At 41.2% G+C, this 17,653-nt stretch overlaps 1 protein-coding gene across 1 annotated transcript in view; it reads left to right on the top strand.

The window, feature by feature from the left end:
- Positions 1-17,653, top strand: part of WDR11 (WD repeat domain 11) — a 56,660-nt gene that overhangs the window by 20,123 nt on the left and 18,884 nt on the right. Inside the window, exons 9-16 of the mRNA XM_075216315.1 lie at positions 2,822-2,925; positions 5,519-5,698; positions 6,249-6,333; positions 6,774-6,880; positions 10,850-10,925; positions 11,367-11,475; positions 15,069-15,193; positions 16,409-16,556. Of these exons, the coding sequence (XP_075072416.1) occupies positions 2,822-2,925; positions 5,519-5,698; positions 6,249-6,333; positions 6,774-6,880; positions 10,850-10,925; positions 11,367-11,475; positions 15,069-15,193; positions 16,409-16,556 (934 nt within the window). The remainder of the gene's footprint in view (positions 1-2,821; positions 2,926-5,518; positions 5,699-6,248; positions 6,334-6,773; positions 6,881-10,849; positions 10,926-11,366; positions 11,476-15,068; positions 15,194-16,408; positions 16,557-17,653) is intronic.

The raw sequence follows: 17,653 nt of genomic DNA, 5'->3' as shown, positions 1-17,653 counted from the left end.
TAGTCTTTCGTATCAGACATATAAAACTGCAGGTGCACTTTGCCCTTCATTCATTTGTTTCATGTACTTTATTTATGGAGATTTAATGTAAGACAAAATGATTAACATGTTTGGCAAACACTTAACACACAACTAAAGGGGTCATTTTACAACATAACAAGCAAATAGATTAGGCATTGTGTAGTATTATTATTATTATTATTATTATTATTATTATTATTATTATTCAGGGGAAAAACAGCGTACTTCCCAAAATTTACAACCAATTATGTCTCCAAAACACAAACTGCAGATAGTCCTGGCTATGCCAATAACGCATTTGGGAAAACTATATGGGGTATACCACATAACCCTGTGCCAATTCAATTTTTTAGGACATTGCTTAATAAACTATGTAAAAAAAAAAACAAACAAAAAAAAAACTATATTTAAGTATTCTAGATATTTTAAGTAATGATTTGATATTGTGATAACAATTTCCTGCCTTGAAAATCGAACATGTGAACGTCTCATCATTCATATATGACATATGGAACTCTAGTTCTATTAACATCACTTTTACACTTTCATATATAACACAGCCTGACCTACAATATACCGGACATAACTGATTTGTCTACAGATGACTAAATCTGTCCAACATGCTGACTGTTGCAGATATTAGGATGGTGGTGCTTCTCTTTCTTATATTATCCTAGAGCCAGAGATTGTACAGTACATTGGTGGTAATAGAACACTGGGAAGCTAATCACACAGTCTGCAGATTGGTGGATACTTACACAGAAGCTTTGCTCGACAATATCACAGAAAGCATAACTGACATACATTACCACATCAATTAAACGTTGTGTCTTGTATCAGATACACCTTGTACACTGTCTAAAACTTGGCCACACATGCTGTGATAGATGTGAACTGACCCAATGCAGCCACATTTGGCGATAAAACACTACATGCCCTTAAAATTTTGTAAGGACTTGCCCAATAGCAAGCTGTTTGTGCTGCTGCGGACCCTACTTGTATGGATTGGCCTGTGTATGGCTATAGCTCTTTGTAAAGGGCAGGCAGGAATCATTACAGGTGCAGTGGTAAGTAAGGACAAGACAGTACAGGGAATTTTTGCTTGTGTTAATTGGTTACCTTTAGAGCCACAAGGAAGGTGTGCAAAAGTACCCATGCATTTTATTATTCTGTATTCCTTCTGAGCCAGAAGATTGGGCAATGACCACCTGTTCAAGTCAAATTTCATAGTATTACCAACAGGAATACATATATAGAGATATTCAGTGATGTCAATAGTTGAATTGAATGGATTTGCTCTTTAGATGGGAAATTACCATCCAAGACATCAACGTTTCATTGCAACAATACTTTCCAAAATGTATTTTTGCCTTTGTACAAAAATCCTAAGTAACAAATGTTTTCATCAGTATGTTTATATACTTTGTTTTATATGATGTCCAAGCTTTGTGTTAGGTTAGGCCAGTGATAGGCAACGCGATACCCATCAACAGACCTCATCGGTGGCCCTGTAACTTTTAAAGAGTTCACACATTGGCGAAAAATTCAATTGGGCGAGGTATTTCTATGGTAAAAATATCCGCTCATTCCCCATATTACTTGCACCTCTGTGGGGTGCGAGCAAAAATGGGAAATGTTTTAAAAAGATCTGCGCGACGTGTCTCGCGACCGTTTCGGAGACCCCGCGCACACATTTTTGAAACATTGAATCCCTCCCTTAATCTCAGTAATAAGTTACACCCATACGTTTAATCATAGAAAGAGACACCTGTCAGTGACAACACATCAGCAGGCATTATGTACTGATATAATTGTTACAAGCTATAACAAGCAGATCTGATCATAAAGCAGGAAGAAGCTGGGGACCGCATGTTAAGTCTCGGGGGCCAGTTTCCCATCACTGGGCTAGACCATTTATAAGGACACATACCTGTCTGTCACACATTCAAGTTGACAAATGTTACATTAAACTCTAAAGTGTTGGGGCCATAGAAATGCTTTTAGATGTCTTCCAGTGGGACAATAAATGACTATTAATGTTACCACTAGCTGCTTTTATGGATGTGAAATAAGCATATGTATCTTTTATCTTGGACTCTCTCCCTTAGTATTTAACATTCTCTGCTGGTGTATTGAGTTCATGCGTGCAGTGTTTATTCTGGATTATTAAAGTTCAGCTTGTAGGCATAATCAAGTCATTATCTGTCGTTTCACGGAATGCTGCCATTTCCATAAGACACAGAAGGATTCCCTGCAGCAATCTGTTATTAGCCTCCTGTATCTCCTTTACAATTACCATATGTTCTGCAGTTGGGTATATTCAGATTAAAGAGTTATTGTTATCATAAACCAACTCTATTATGCGATACATAAATGGGTCTACTCTGTTCTGCCGTAGCAAAGGGGTTATCTTGGGTTAAATTACATTTGGTGTATCCTCATTATGTGTGAAGCCACATCTAATAGCCTTCCTCAATGCATCAAAAGGTTATAGCGCTGCCTCTGTCCTCATTATCCCTCTATATCTTGCCTTAATCAAGTAAAGCCTGAAGACCTGTGTAAATTGGCACCAGTGGCTATAGGAAGACATTTAACATTGTATATATTGGAAATGGTATAACATATAGGAACAATAAGATAAAAGCTTTAGACAATTCACATTTGATATTCTATTCAGGGTAATGTTTGTTGCTCGATGTCTTATAATGATAGGATGTAATTCTAACACAGTGTAATTTATATTGGTATAATGTATTTTGTGTAATTATGACACATTGTAATGCTTGCCTGTACTCTACAGCAACTCAAATGCTGGTGCTTTATATGCCCCCCATTCCTTCTGTGGGAAACCGGTGGGGGTCCTCCAGAGAAAACGCCCTGATCTCTCGCTGGACAGTATGATCGGTAAGAGACTGCCCACTCTTGTTACCGCCTGTCGGTCTTACTGCAGCAGTCTTTAATGATGGTTTCTATTAATGTGTCTTCTGTGCCAGAGATTGAAATGATTTAGTATTTTAGCTTTACTGTTTGACACCTCCTCAGTAAGTAGATCCTGTAATATTCCTCATTAATGGTACACTAAAGCAGCTACACACATTTACATACAGATGTTCAGTCTAATCTAGGGGCAATCTAATCAGACCAGTTTGGCAACACATATATATGACCAAATTTGACAGTATGTCGACTGGAATCAGTGGGGCATGAAGGGTAACAATCTAATCAAATATTTTCTGTGGCTGGTGGTGATTTTCTTTCCAGTTTAGTTTCATTGGCTGAGGAAATATGTAGACCATGACTGGCCTGATCATATAAACTGCCTGTCCTGTGGAAGCTTTGCTGGTTAGTCCGGCTGAGGAGCTCCTACATGTGCAAATAATCAATGTGTCCCAGTGATAGGAGGTCATTTATGAAGCACAAAACGTCAGATGCGCACTGCAAAATCCACTAGTTCCCTCTGTGCACCTAGATACCAGCTGGTGCACCTAGGTTTCCATATGCATAGGTATGTGGAGAAAGATTGCAGAGAAGCAGAAGCTTGCACAGGCCAAGACTCGGAGTTGGACAGGTTAAGGGGTAGTAGTCCAGTGTTCTCTCCAGCACCTATTTCCCAGGTGCTTCACCCAGCTGGTTTTACTTCTCACCCGGCTCTTGGAGTCCAGTCCTATTATTTTTTTTAACATTAATAATTTTTATTAAACTTTAAAGTGTTAGGGGATACAGAAAGAAAAGGGGGAAGAAGGGAAGGGTACATAGTAGGGAGCAGATATAAGTGTATAGCTAACCACAGGGCATAAACATGGTTATATATCAGCAATGCCCTGAAGGGTGTAAGAGGGAGGTAACCATAGCACTTATAACTCAGCTAGGAGCCAGAGATGGGCCAGCCGGATCAGGAGTAGGTGGATCGAGTATTTCTGAGGGGCAAATAAGTCTGGAACCCTCGCCGTCAGTACAAATACGTGCCACTGAATCCACTTAATGATAGGAGAGGATGGTACTGTATAGTAAGGGGCATATAATGTCTTCATATGAAAACTAAAGTGGGTCTTCACAATAACTTTATGGAGGGTAGGAGGGAATGGCTGTTTCCAAAATTTAGCTATAGCCGCTCTATTGGCTACTAAAATATAGTCCCAGACATATGTGTAATGTTTGGGCAGTTGTTCAGGGTATAAATGAAGGAGGGCGATGAGTGGAGTCAACGATACGGAGGTGACTCTCTGAGCAAGGTCAAATACTTTTTGCCAAAGGGGTTGGATAACGGGGCACGACCAGAATACATAGAGAAGGTCCCCCACCGCTCCACAGTTGCGCCAACAGAATTCAAAATGGTTAGGCCAGATCTTCTGGAGACGGGCTGGGGTAAGGTAAGTATGATATAAAAGTTTATATATGATCCCATTGAGCTGGGGGAAGGGAGATGTTGAGGTGCACTTCCCACCTACTTTGGGAAGTGTGTTTAGGGATGGCAGGTATGGAGGAAAGATGTTGTTGGTACCAAAAGGTGATGCTTCCTTTGTTGTTAGCCCTAGTCAGTTTAGTGGAGAAGAAAGGTGGAGATGGGAGTAATGGACCGTTTTGCTGTTGAAGGTCCCTGATCCAACGCCGCAGATATTTATAAAAGTCCTTAGACGAGATGACATATGTTTCCTGCAGCTGCGCAAAGGAGCAGAGACCCCCAGGGCCAAATAGTTGCGCAAGGGAAGAAAGTTCTGCATGGATCCAACTTGATATAGCAAAATCTGGGAGTAGAGCAGAAACAGTAAGGAGAGAGATTGCTGGTCTGGGGGTGAAATCCGTAGCAGAGCCAATGGTTCTGTCAAGCCCAGTCCTATTATAATAGAATGAACCATTGTTTCTCCTATTAGAACAGGCACTATGTGAGCACCACAGCCAGCAGTGTGTGTTAGACCACTGACCGCCAGTCTGACCAGTCCTGGCAAGTGTGGGCAATAACCTCCAACATTTTTCACTATTATTACAAAGTATTACAACTGCCCCCCACCTGGCTGGCAAAGTTTTCTGAGGAGATCACTGTAGTCACATCTTTGTGGAGCAGTGCAGAAAATATAGTGTGATTGCTGCGATAAAAGGGTGTAGAGGGTGAATTTTTAGGGAAGGTCTGTGCTGTGCAGAAGGGTGCATGGGCACTTCCATGCCACTAAAGGACTCTTGCACCAGCTCAGGGCTCTCGCACTCTTCCTACACTGGTAATTCAGTCCATTTTGTGCCTCCATTAAGCACTTAAGCAGAGAAACACGTTTTAGGTGAAAGTGCCAAAGAAAATCCTCCCTCTCGTGAATTATTTAAGCATTAAATGAGGCTAAAGTAAGCAGTATTTAGGAAGTATTTATTTTAACGAAAGGGGTTCTAAAGTGTTAGGAGGTTGGACTGTGATGTGACCTTTGCAGAGATCATCTAATGGTTATTCACCTGCCAGTGAATGTTGTCTGCATTCCCTCACTCACCAAACCTATTCTTACCTTCTTTGCAGCTGGGCAGAGCCTACTGTCTGGTGACTCTCTGCATTCTGGAAGCTCCCCTCAAGAAGTGCACCTGAAGTTCCTGCTCACCGGCCTCCTATCTGGGCTGCCTCAGCCTCCATTTGTGGCAAGAATGTGCCCTCCTCTTACCACCAAGAATATTAATCAGTACAAGCCTCTTCTGGCTGTAGGTAAGTGATCTATATTATCAGGGAAGTAAGCCTTATTGTATAGTGTATTAGCCAATATCATTCTAGTGTGTTCTGTAGCTATTGGCGGTAATGACAGTCAGTGCTTTAAAGGCCAAGTAATAACTCCCGGATTGACCACTAGAATTCCCCTCTCCTGTGGGTGGCTAAGTCTGACCAGATCTGGACGTACAGCTTCTCAGGCAGTCGCCTTGATCGCTTCTCACTCTATTGTAGCCTGTTAGGGCAGTTGGAAGATGCCCACACACACAAGACGACTGATCATTTAGTAGAGCAAGCATGATAGTTGCGTAATTGAGATATAGATGGTGCATTCAGTAGTTGTCAAATTACTAATGGATAAAAACGGCTCCTCTGATTTTAGTTGCAAAAAATAAAAGCACATAAGCTGTTTGGAACGGCAGCTTTATAACTTGTTCAAGATTCAGGAGCCTGGTGGAATATTTTAAAGTGGAATGTACATCAGTGTTAGAAAAAAATTATCTCGGAATGTGCTTAAAGAATATTCATACAGGATCTCTGTATTTTACAGGTACCAGCAATGGCTCAGTCTTTGTGTATAATCTGACCAGCGGACTGCTACACAAAGAGTTAAACATACATTCTTGTGAAGTCAGGTGAGCGCTATAGTATAATGCAGCACAATGGAATGTTCCTGTAGTGAGGCAAATCCCATCACCCCTTAAATAGGGACACACGGAGCATATTAAACATTTTAACATTTATTCCAAGAGACACTTCCAGGTGTTTCACATTGGTCTGTGCAGATGGTTTGCTTAACATTTAGTGAATGTTTGATCTGAGATATGCACATCTGCATTTTTGGTGTGTGTGGGGGGGAAATCGGCTTTTTATGGTAGCATAGTGTAACAAATACAATATACTGTGCAACGAACAATTCAAAGGAAACACCACTTTATGCCACTAAAGTTTGCTTCACAGCGAGTGTAACCATGTCGTTTTACACCAACTAATTAGCTGCTTCTTTGATACATTTGCTCATGTCACTGTAAGTAAAACATAGTATGTTTGTCTGTGGCTGTTCTTCCCACTTCAGAGGCATTGAATGGACCAGTCTCACAAGTTTCTTGTCTTTTGCCATCTCGACCCCAAACAATCTGGGACTGGTGAGAAATGAGCTACAGCTGGTGGACCTTCCTACAGGTGAGTGTTATACAGCATTGTCTGCGTCCGCTACCCAGCAGCCGTCTATCTGTCACTTATTGTATCATACAAGTGCTGTGGTCAGGTCTGATAACGCCGTACCCTGCAGTGCTGTCCACCAAATTACTCCATCTACTGTTACTATAATATTGTCTTGTGAAGGATATTCAGAACCTTTTTCATGTGCTTTATCTTTACATCTTTATTTATATTGTGCCTCTATAAAAGGCTTAGGATAGCTTTATTCCTCTTTAGGGACTGTATAACGTCTTGTTATGTATTGTATGTAAAGAAGTTGTCATAAAGAAACACTATGGTGTGAAAACAACAACTTTTAAAACCTAGGTAGCCCAGTGCTTCTTGCAAGGGTATTACAAGAAAAGAGAATCATTTAAAGGTATTTTCAGCTACATAATCTACATCTCACAATCCCCCAAATCCCCTTTAGTGAGTTTATTAATCTTGCTCTTTATAACAGCTATGCAGTGCTCTGCACTTATCACGAGTTGGGCAGCAGGGTGGCATACAGTAGTGGTTAGTATGGTACAGCACAACGCTGGGATCATGAGGTCAATTCCTGACCAGTTTGGCATTTGTATGTTCTCCCATGTTTGTGTGGGTTTCCTCTGGCTGCTCCAATTTCCTCCCATACTCCAAAGACATACTGGAAGGGTAATTGGCTGCTGACTAAATTGGATGCTTGTGTCTGTGTGCTTGTGTGTTAGGCAATTTAAATGAGGCAGAGTCTGGTGTGGATGACAAATATTCTCTGTAGAGCGCTGCATAATCTTGTGGCGCTATATAAATAAACAATAAGAATAATAATATATAGTCGGTGCTTTAATGTGCTATCACAGTGTAGCACTATTATCAGCCAGATATGTCAGGGAACAATGGTGAAAACAGACCCCAGGAACTCTGACAAACGCTTTACGTACAACAACTTCTAGCCCGCACCAAGACTGTTTTGACAGTAGTTCAGTAAACATGCCGAACAAGATGCAAGATGTTTGTGTTCAGGCAGTAACTGCAGTTACACACTGATGATCATCGGCCCATAGGAAGTTTTATTCTTCCTAATCTGATCTTGATTGAACTGGATGATGGTTTTAGGGCCACATATGTGCAGATATCTGCACAGTATTCTCCAAATTACTAGAAGTGTGGCCAACTTTACCCACGCCCTAATGTTCAGCTGTTATTTCTCACAAGATTGTGCAAACACCTGATGTGCAAAGCTGTATACGGCGCTAACCACGTGATGATTGTGCAGTATAAAGCATACTCTGCACTTTAAACAATTGTTGCTAATGGCTTTTACTGTTTAGTATCCACGTGGGGCATGATTCATGTTCAGACATATGTCCGTTTACGTAGGGTATCTTGCGTGAAATACCTCTGTTCATCAGAAAAAGGTCAGCTTCTGAGCATGAACGCAGTTGTATGCAATTCATGTTGGAACGCAAATTCCACTTATGGCTGCCTGTGACTTGAGCGGTGGAATGGGGAGAGTGTAGGGGCGGACTCGCGTAGGTAAGAGCGTTCCAACACGGATGCGGTCAATTCAAGCACGCTTGGTTTCAGACTTATCCATTGCACCCACTAGGGCAGGTGTGAGTGCCATCTGATAGTGGTGACTCACACAGAATAGGCTTTGATTTAAAAAGTACACATATGTGTGCCACTAGCGAGCATAGAACATGTGTATGCAACATAGACTATAAAAATGCATTGTATGTATAGTGCGCATTGACAACATCTGCAAAATTCTATCTGTCTACATATAGCAAGTGCCTGTTTAGTCACAGCGTACTTACACCCAGATTCAAATGCAAACGTATCTTGAGAGCCACTTGTGTGCTGTCGGAGCTACGCGCAAGTTACGCCCTCTTTTCTTAAACCGTGACTTGCGTGCTAGTTAGGTTTGGACTTTAATCAGGCCCAATGTGTTAAAAGGCTTATCTTGTTGTGTGCCCCAGAGAAATAAATGCTTTGAACATCATCCGTAATGTTTTGAGTGCAGACTCTGTTTTTTGTATAAATATTCAGTGAAACACAGAACAAAGAAAACAAAGTGGAAAAAAAACAAACATAAAGGGTGTTTTATGTCTTTTCTCTGATCTCGCCACAAAGCTGCTGCAGAAACATAACCCAATTATTAATTAGAAGGCCCTGTGTCTGCATTCCTAACTAAGCCTTATTTTGTTCCCTATATTTGAAGTAATCTAGTTTCACACAGTGCTTGGCAGGAGACTCTGCTTTCACAAGTTGAATTATTAAACAGAGAGGCGAAATGTGAGACTGCTAGTTTTGTAGCACAGAATTCTCAAAATGTCAAACTAACATTCTACCCTCCCCAAGGTGTTCAAATGAAATGACTGTTAATGTATACGTGGGCTAAGTAGTTATTGGTAGAGAATAAAATCTGTTCTACTAATACTTCTATTATTTGCCTGACTTTTATTACTCTGTTACTTTACTGTATTTACAATTGTTGGCGAACTATTAGTCTCCAGCTATTTATAACAACACTGATACTCTGCACTCACCAAATACACAATTAATGCTGTTCTAACGTCTCTTCTGTATTAAAGACAGGGAATGTTAGTTCCACACATTGCAATATATGTTAATTTAACAAATTTACACCAAATTCTATATACACAAATCTTATATATATTACAAAGATATTGGCAGACTTCGTGCAATGTCAGATGCAATATGTTTCTAAGTGTGTGTAGGTGGGTGTATTTGTGTGTGTGTGGGTGTGTGTGGGTGTATTTGTGTGTGTGGGTGTATTTGTGTGTGTGTGTGTGTGTGTGTGTGTGTGTGTGTGTACACATATTACAGGTGCTGGACCAAGAAATAGAAGTGTCAATATGACTTTGGTAGACTGAATGACATGGCACATACAGCCCATACAATGTCTGAAGTTGTGCAGGAGGAGTGTAGCACCATTCTTAACGCATGAAATTCAAGCAACTGATGGGTGGTGGTGGAAAATACAGTCTCTGGCATTGTTCCGAAATATCCCCAAAATAATTGAGTGGGTTTTGATCTGGTGAGTGAGAAGGCCATGACCTCTCCATAACATTAGTGTCGTGCTCGTCAAATGATTGGGAGATAACAGGTGCTCTGTGGTTGGCAGCATTGGCATTCTGTGAGACAACCCTACTGTCCGGGTAGAAATGCTGCAACATGGGGTGATGATCACTCTGTACAATTAAGTAGCAGTGAGGTACCCTGTTTTCAAAGGGAATAAGTACACCCAAAACATGCCATGAAAGTTTGCCTCACAACATTACAGAACCCTTCATTGTTGGAACGAAGCACTCGGGTTTCGGTAGTCCGCTGCCTGTGCTCTTTGCGCCACTCCACTCTCCTGCTTTGTAGGGTTCTCATGGACTGGCTTCTTGAGCCATTGGTTGAAATTTGCTGTCAGTCGGTATGCAGTTGTTGGCTTGTTTTGCCTTGCATTTGGAATGAAGGCACATATATCATGATACTGAAGTATGTACTGCCCTCTGCTGATAATGTGTGTTTTCAATTTGAGTTCCATGCTGATATCATCTTTCAATGTCAGTGAAGGGTAGTAAGCGGGGGTATTTCTGTCCAAAGCCTCACAACACTGGGGTCATAAGTTCGATTCCCGACCATGACCTCATCTGTGTGGAGTTTTTATGTTCTCCCCATGTTTGCGTGGGTTTCCACTGGGTGCTCCGGTTTCTTCCCACACGCCTAAAACATTCTGGTAGGTTAATTGGCTGCTATTAAATTGCCCTTAGTCTCTCTCGGTCTGTGTGTGTATGTTAGGGGATTTAGACTGTAAGCTCCAGTGGGGCAGAGACTAATGTGAATGAGTTCTCTGTACAGCGCTGCGGATTTAGTGGTCCTATATAAATAGATGATGATGATTGTATGGCTCCGTCTTGTGCACATACCATGAACATCTTTTTTTCATAATTCCAGGCAGAAATATGGCATTCAGAGGGGAGAGAGGTAATGATGAACAGCCCATGGAGATGATTAAAGTATCTAATTTGAAGTAAGTGCTGGTAAAGAATGAGTTATACTATTTAGCAGGAATATTATGTGGAAAACTCACCTATTTAGCTAACATTTATTTTCTACAACTGCATTGCTAGGGGGGTATTCAATTGTTTCTTTTAACGCGCTAAAACCAAAAAAAACGAGCGCTCTAAAAAAAACTTCATATTATACGGTAATTTTGCGCGCGTAAACAGTTAATACGGTACTTACTCGCTGCCAGCGGGCTGAATTTCAGCTCGCTGCTCAGGGAGCTGCGAGATGAAATTTAGCGAGTAATTACCGTATTAACGGTAATATTTTTAGAGCGCTCGTTTTTTTTGGTTTTAGCGCGTTAAAAGAAACAATTGAATACCCCCCCTAATTTTCCTCCTACCACAGAGGGATCGAAGGACCATACATTATTCTCTATCCTGATATCTGTCCATGTGTATTGCAGGCAGTATCTGGTTGTGGTGTTTAAAGACAAGCCCATGGAATTGTGGGATATCAGGACTTGTACCCTGCTGCGTGAAATGTCCAAGATGTTCCCTACTGTGACAGCCTTGGTATGTTCGATTAAAAAATGTTACAGAAGTGGAAGTAGCTCAATCAATTTATAGGCTCATAGCAGGTGCTTGAAAGGGTGGGGTTATCCTGAAAGGAACAAACACACAGAGAGATCCCCCAGCACACTGCTATAGCCAGCAAAAGATCTGCCATTTGTATTGTAAATAAAAAATACAAAAGTCTTAGTTGCACACATTTGCAAATGTATGTTAAAGCCACCCACCACTCTACGGCGCTTTTGCTAATATGGTGGTCCTAACTCTTACTCTTAAGTACTTAGTCCAGCAGACTAAGCAAGTGTGTGTGAGACCCAAAGACCCTTTGACTTTGAGATAATGTGGTTAGGGCCAGCACTCGATTAGCAAATGTTGCCTGGGTTCTTTTCCCATTTACTAGGGGGTGACTCATTCTAAAGACGACATTAAAGAAGTTGGAGCTGGTTTGTAATTATCACCGAGGTTCTGCAGCTGGTTTACCAACAGAAGCCATAAACTTTGAGATACACTGCCATTCTAAACAGGAATTTCTGTATGAAAGAAAACAAGACCTACGTTAATAAGGAACAGTGCATAAAAGTCCGTTATTAGACTCGCAGCAAAGTATAAAGATTAAGCTAATATTCCCATGAAAACGCTGCTCTATGACTGCTGGTTGTCTCCATCCATTCCCTGGGTTCAGTCCTGGATCCTCTCTAGCGGTGTACAGTACTACTGCGTTACTTGTTTTGTGGAGAACATATTTATGCTCTCGGGGAGGACAACTGGAGGCTCTGTTTTGTTTTTTCATACTGCAAATTCTGTTTGCACTTCATTATTTTGACCATTAATTAATTCTACATTCTGTTAACATTTTTTTTTTTATTTTTTCACCTTATTAAACACAGTGGAAAAAGTTGTTGCAAGTAAATGTTTAAAGAGAATCCATTTGCTAAAACTGAAGTAGAGCTGTGCACTTTGTGCAGAAAGTAAGTTTCCAAGCATACTAGCTTGCTCTGCTTTTCTGGATGGTCAGCCGTACTTAAAGGGCAGCAGTTTCTATGTAATCATAGCGCTGTCTTGGTTCTCATACACCGCGCTGAAATGAAGCGAGAGGTTTAACCACTTCTTGGTTGGCGCAAAAAAAAAAAAAAAGATAAGTCAATGTATCTCTTATTAGAGTATTAGTTAGATATATCTAACTAATGTCTCCTCCCTCTGTCTCCTCTCGCTTCTCTCCGCTCCCCTCAGTGACTCTCAACCTGTCATCCGTGTCCCCCCTCTTGGGCCATAGTTACCTGCCTGTACTCACTTTTCCCCTCCCTCCCTCTCTTTCATGCTGTGCCTGAGCCCCCAGAGTTATAGTGCTTACTGTTACTTGTACTGTGCTGTTTCACCTTGTACTGTGCCATTGTTTGTCCTTGTACGGCGCTACGGATACTTTGTGGCGCCCTATAAATAAAAATTAATAATAATAATAATATATTAGTTATTCAATTATAATTATGTCATTATTATTATTAGTATTCTTTGCCTAATGCTGCCACATGGAGTAGCAGCCACTCCCAGCATTAGCATTAATGCTGGGAGTGGGAGCCTCAATCCAACACTAAGAATATCTATAATATTAGAAAACACAAAATTCCAATGGAATGTTTAGTTTCTATCGATTATGTCGCCAGCTAAGTATCTCTGGCTGCTATAGATTCTTGATTCTTGTAGTGTCCCAATGGGGATAAAAGGTCGTGTGCAGCTTGTAATGGTACAGATCAGAAATTCAGTTTGCTGTCTCTGGCTTTCCAGGCACATTATAGAACATGGAATATAAAAAAGGCAATAAGGCCAACCATGCTTCTTCCTTCCACAGATGAAGCTCCAGGATCTGTGTTGGGGCAGTCAGAGGTACCCATTAATGCAGGTCTGGTCAACCTGTGGCTCTCCAGGTCTTGTGAAACTACAAGCCCCAGCATGCTTTGCCAGTAGGTAGCCAGCTGATAGCTAGTAAGGCATGCTGGGACTTGTAGTTTCGCATTTTCATTTGCATTAATATGTTAGTGGTCACCGTTGGAAGCAGTGTTAGGTCTTCCTCACGGTCCTGCTGTATGCACAGTACTAAAGCTTGTTGCTAATGGACTATTTGTCGTTTCATGACTTTTTAGTTGAAAATAAAAACACAATTCTCTATTTTTTTGTTTTCTTCATCTAAAAGTCATATCCTTAAGTATTCTATGCACTTGTACTTGGTCCTTTTTTTAAGATATGCCAGTAAGTTGTTTTGATATTTCTGTGTAGACTCTGAACTGAACGATTTAAATGTCAGAGGTCTGATGATAGTGTCACAGCCTCTGTCCAGTAATCTAGCTTGTGTATGACTATACCCCTCCATTATCTGCTGGTGTAACTAAGATACCTTATCGCTCCTGCTTCATGAGGTTCAAATTTAATCTGTTTATCTGGGATTATTGTTAGGTCACCTGCCACTTGTTTCTGGAAAGTCCCAACGAAGTGCTCCTTTGCAAAACTGGATAGAAATTAGATGGGTTTTCAGATGAAGTGTGTGTCTTGAGTCTTTTTGCGCCAATTCCTCTTACTTATTTCTTTCAAAAAAATATTGTTGAGATGAGCTGTCGTTTTCGTCTTCTATTCCCGTCCTCTTCCTTTTTCTGGTTCTGGTGTTCTGTGGTGTGTTGTGTCTGGTAGTTCGGTTTGATGATATATCGATCTAAAAAAAATCTATTGCATTGACATGTGGAAATGTTGATATCGCAGTCTAATTCTGTAATTATGTCTTCATAAATTAGTACTTTCAGTAATCCCTCGTGAACACATTGGTTATATGATTATGTATCTGTATTTTTTTGTAATTTTGTTGTGTACTTCTCTCAGGGAACAGTTTAGTTCCTTAGTGCAGTACTGTTACAATATCTGCCTGTATTTATCGTCAATGGCAAATTTGATGCACACTCATTGAAATGTGTTTTTTACATTGCTTTATTAAATGATTTACCTAGTATTCTTTTTCTGTCTTAATATACTTTAATTGTAGTACATTTTATTTTGACGATCCCAAGTCGTCATTATAGCACACATACATACCTGCCAATAACTCTATAGAGATGTAACATTATGTTGGAATATTGTGAAACTGTTTGCTCCCTAGGCTTTGCAAGTAGTCTTTCTATTTATTGTCCATTTAGCTGCAGGAAAAGTACGCACAATAAGGGTTTGATGCAAAGTTGAGCGCAAAATCTAAATTACTCTTGAAAGCAGCACAGTCTTGGTGGGTTTAAAGAGGAGGAAGTGGGGAAGGTTTAGGAAAGTGTGATAGACGCAGGTTTCTAAAATAGTTTGAAATCACAGTAGCAAAATGGGCATCTTCCTATGTCAAACGCTGCAGCCTGCAGGTGGTGTAAACGTGTTTAATGGAAGCTGTCAAGCTTTGCTGAGCTGTTTGCATTTCTCAGGTGCTATGTATTCCACCTGCATATTTTTGTTTCCTTAGCAAAATATGGAGATGTCTGGAATGCTGTGTTTGTCATATCCGTGTTTCAGAATCCCGGGTTCTTCTACTGTTCAGCATTGTAGTAACACCGTGCCTCCCCCTCCCTGTCTCTTAGGAGTGGTCCCCGTCTCACAATCTGAGGAGCCTCCGGAAGAAGCAGATGGCAGCTCGCGAGGCGATGGCGCGTCAGACAGTCTCCTCAGACACCGATCTGAACAGCGTTGAGTCCTCAGTCATCAGGTAACATCTGGCGGCTCTCTAGACTTGTGGTAATAACTCCAAGCTCAGTCCCCATATTCTGTGCATGGAGCAGAGTTAGCTAAAATCAAGAAACTAAAAAAAAAAGCCCATAAATTTCACAGTACTGTGCCAGTATTGTTATATAATGAGGCACCTTTTGTATTTAAAAGGACATCTTGTATAAATCATAAACATTATGAAGGCGCGTATCTGTTGTGCGCAATCATATAATGTATGACAAAACCTATCTTGACCCAGTAAGGGCTGCAAAGATGTTTTGCTTGCAAGGGCTCCTGTCTGCTCCTGTACCCCTGACTGTATTCAGTGTGCACTATATGAACTGAAGCCAATTGTCACTGGTTACTATCATTCATGTAAAACTCATATTTACTAACAAAGGGATACAGAGTATATGTTGTCAGGCACTACAATGTGCCTAATTTGCATATAATAGGCAAAGAGATTTTCCAGTGAAGACCAGTAAACATTCTCTATTCCCTAATGGTTAAATGTTACGCCCCTGCTGGAACACCAGAGGCTACTCAGTGCCGCAGTTTCTCCGTCTTTGTGCTATACAACCTGCAGGTTCACCACTTTAATGTGACTGCAGAGGAGGTGTACGATCAGGAGGACCAATCAGAAGCTGCAACCTCTAATTTCAGATTCCGATTGGGCCTCCCACTCACACCCCCTCCATAGTGTCACAGAGCCCTGTATTTGTTAGCTGAACCTCGGGGCCTGGGGAAAAATAAAAGCTTGGAGCAGCTACAGGGAAATGAAAGAGTAGGTGAGCAACATTTAATGACTGGTGGTAATGCCGCCTTAATGTGGTATGAATTTTACATATATGCAAAATGTCATCCTCTACTTAAAATGACATTTCTGCCCTACAATGCCCATCCTCCTTACTCATCCAACAGGTATTTATTTAAGAGTAGGTGTACTCAGAGGGATACATATTACCTGCTTCCCACGTTCACCCTGCTTCGTTATTTTGCAGGTTTTAAGCCTTTCTGATCATCATCCACTTGCTTTGTGGGCGATTTAGCAGAAGGAAAGCTGGTACTTGTAAATAAAAAAGCATTACTCTGGTCTGCTGCAGTTTGAATTGCTCATATTTATTGTCACTGGCTGTGCACTAAGGCTTCATTAATGAGGCAATCAGAAGCAAAGTACCTGGTGCCAGCAGCTCAGTGCATTTACCTGGTGTATTAGTCTGTTACAGGAGGCGGAGAGCAAGTCGGAGCTGAGCCAGAATATCTCTGCACGGGAACACTTTGTCTTCACAGACACAGATGGGCAGGTTTATCACATCACTGTGGAGGGGAACAGTGTGAAAGACGGCGCCAAGATCCCCCCAGATGTGAGTTAATCTCTTTGCTTTACTGCCAATGGTAGGTCTGGCCTGCAGGCATGTGAAGGGAATAATGCCATTTAGCAGCACCGAATATTCGGACATGCTGCTCATGTAGCATTTGCCATTTAATAAGCAAGTTTGAGACAAGTCATTGTATGACTCTGGATTTTTATCTCTTCAAATTGTAAAAACGCTACAGTGTGCTCATAACTAACTCTGTGTGCAGTGGGAGTTATGTTATTTATTTTGACAACAAAATGCAGTTTCATCACCTGCGCTCCCCTTTGTATACCCACAAACACAGGCTTGTCACAATAGGTCCCAGTGATTTTGAACACTTAGGGCAGTGGTTCCCAAACTGTGTGCCACGGCTCCTTTGGGTGCTACGGTGATCTTTCAGGGGTGCAGCGGCCAGGGCCGGTGGTAAGCAAGGCTGGGGGACTGCTTGGTAATTATTTTGGCTTAGGGGTGCCTTGAAAAACTTATTTATTCCCTAGGGGTGCCCCAAACTGAGAGAGTTTGGGATCCACTGACTTAGGGGCTTGTTCACTTGGGGCCTCATGTAGAGTAAAACATGCGTCTATGTCCTGCGCATGCACATGAGGGCTGTGTACGCTGTCGTCTGTGTGCATATTACACTTACTGCACAGTATGCTTAGAGAGGCAGAAGGGGATAGGGAAAGTACAGTAAGGGTGTTATAATGTAATTGCAGCACGTGCAGATATCAGAAGAAGGTGCAGAATAAATGCTGATCATTAAGACCATCAGCATGGACTTTGTTAGTGTTTTCAAAAATATAAATAATAACAATTAAACAATTAAACTTTTTTTTTTTTTTAAAAAAAAACCCCAAAACAAATAAACAATGATAACCCCCCATAAAGTGCTTCCTATACTGACAGCAGCAATTACAAAGCACTATCAGCGCTAGGCTGTGATAGGTTGGGCTGGTGGCACTATAACAGTCATATTGTCACACGCTGTCTGGCCCTAACCTGTTCAGCATTGGGCTGATTTCCCCAGGGCAAATGGACCCGCCCAAAAAATACCCTAGAAGACTAAACCATTTTGTGCTGACAGCTCCCAACTCACATGTGAAATC

The sequence above is a fragment of the Mixophyes fleayi genome, chromosome 6 (assembly GCF_038048845.1).
Source record: "Mixophyes fleayi isolate aMixFle1 chromosome 6, aMixFle1.hap1, whole genome shotgun sequence".
NCBI classification, from domain to species: Eukaryota; Metazoa; Chordata; class Amphibia; order Anura; family Limnodynastidae; genus Mixophyes; species Mixophyes fleayi.
Note: the sequence above shows the minus strand (reverse complement) of the source record. Positions and strands in the feature narration are given on the sequence as shown.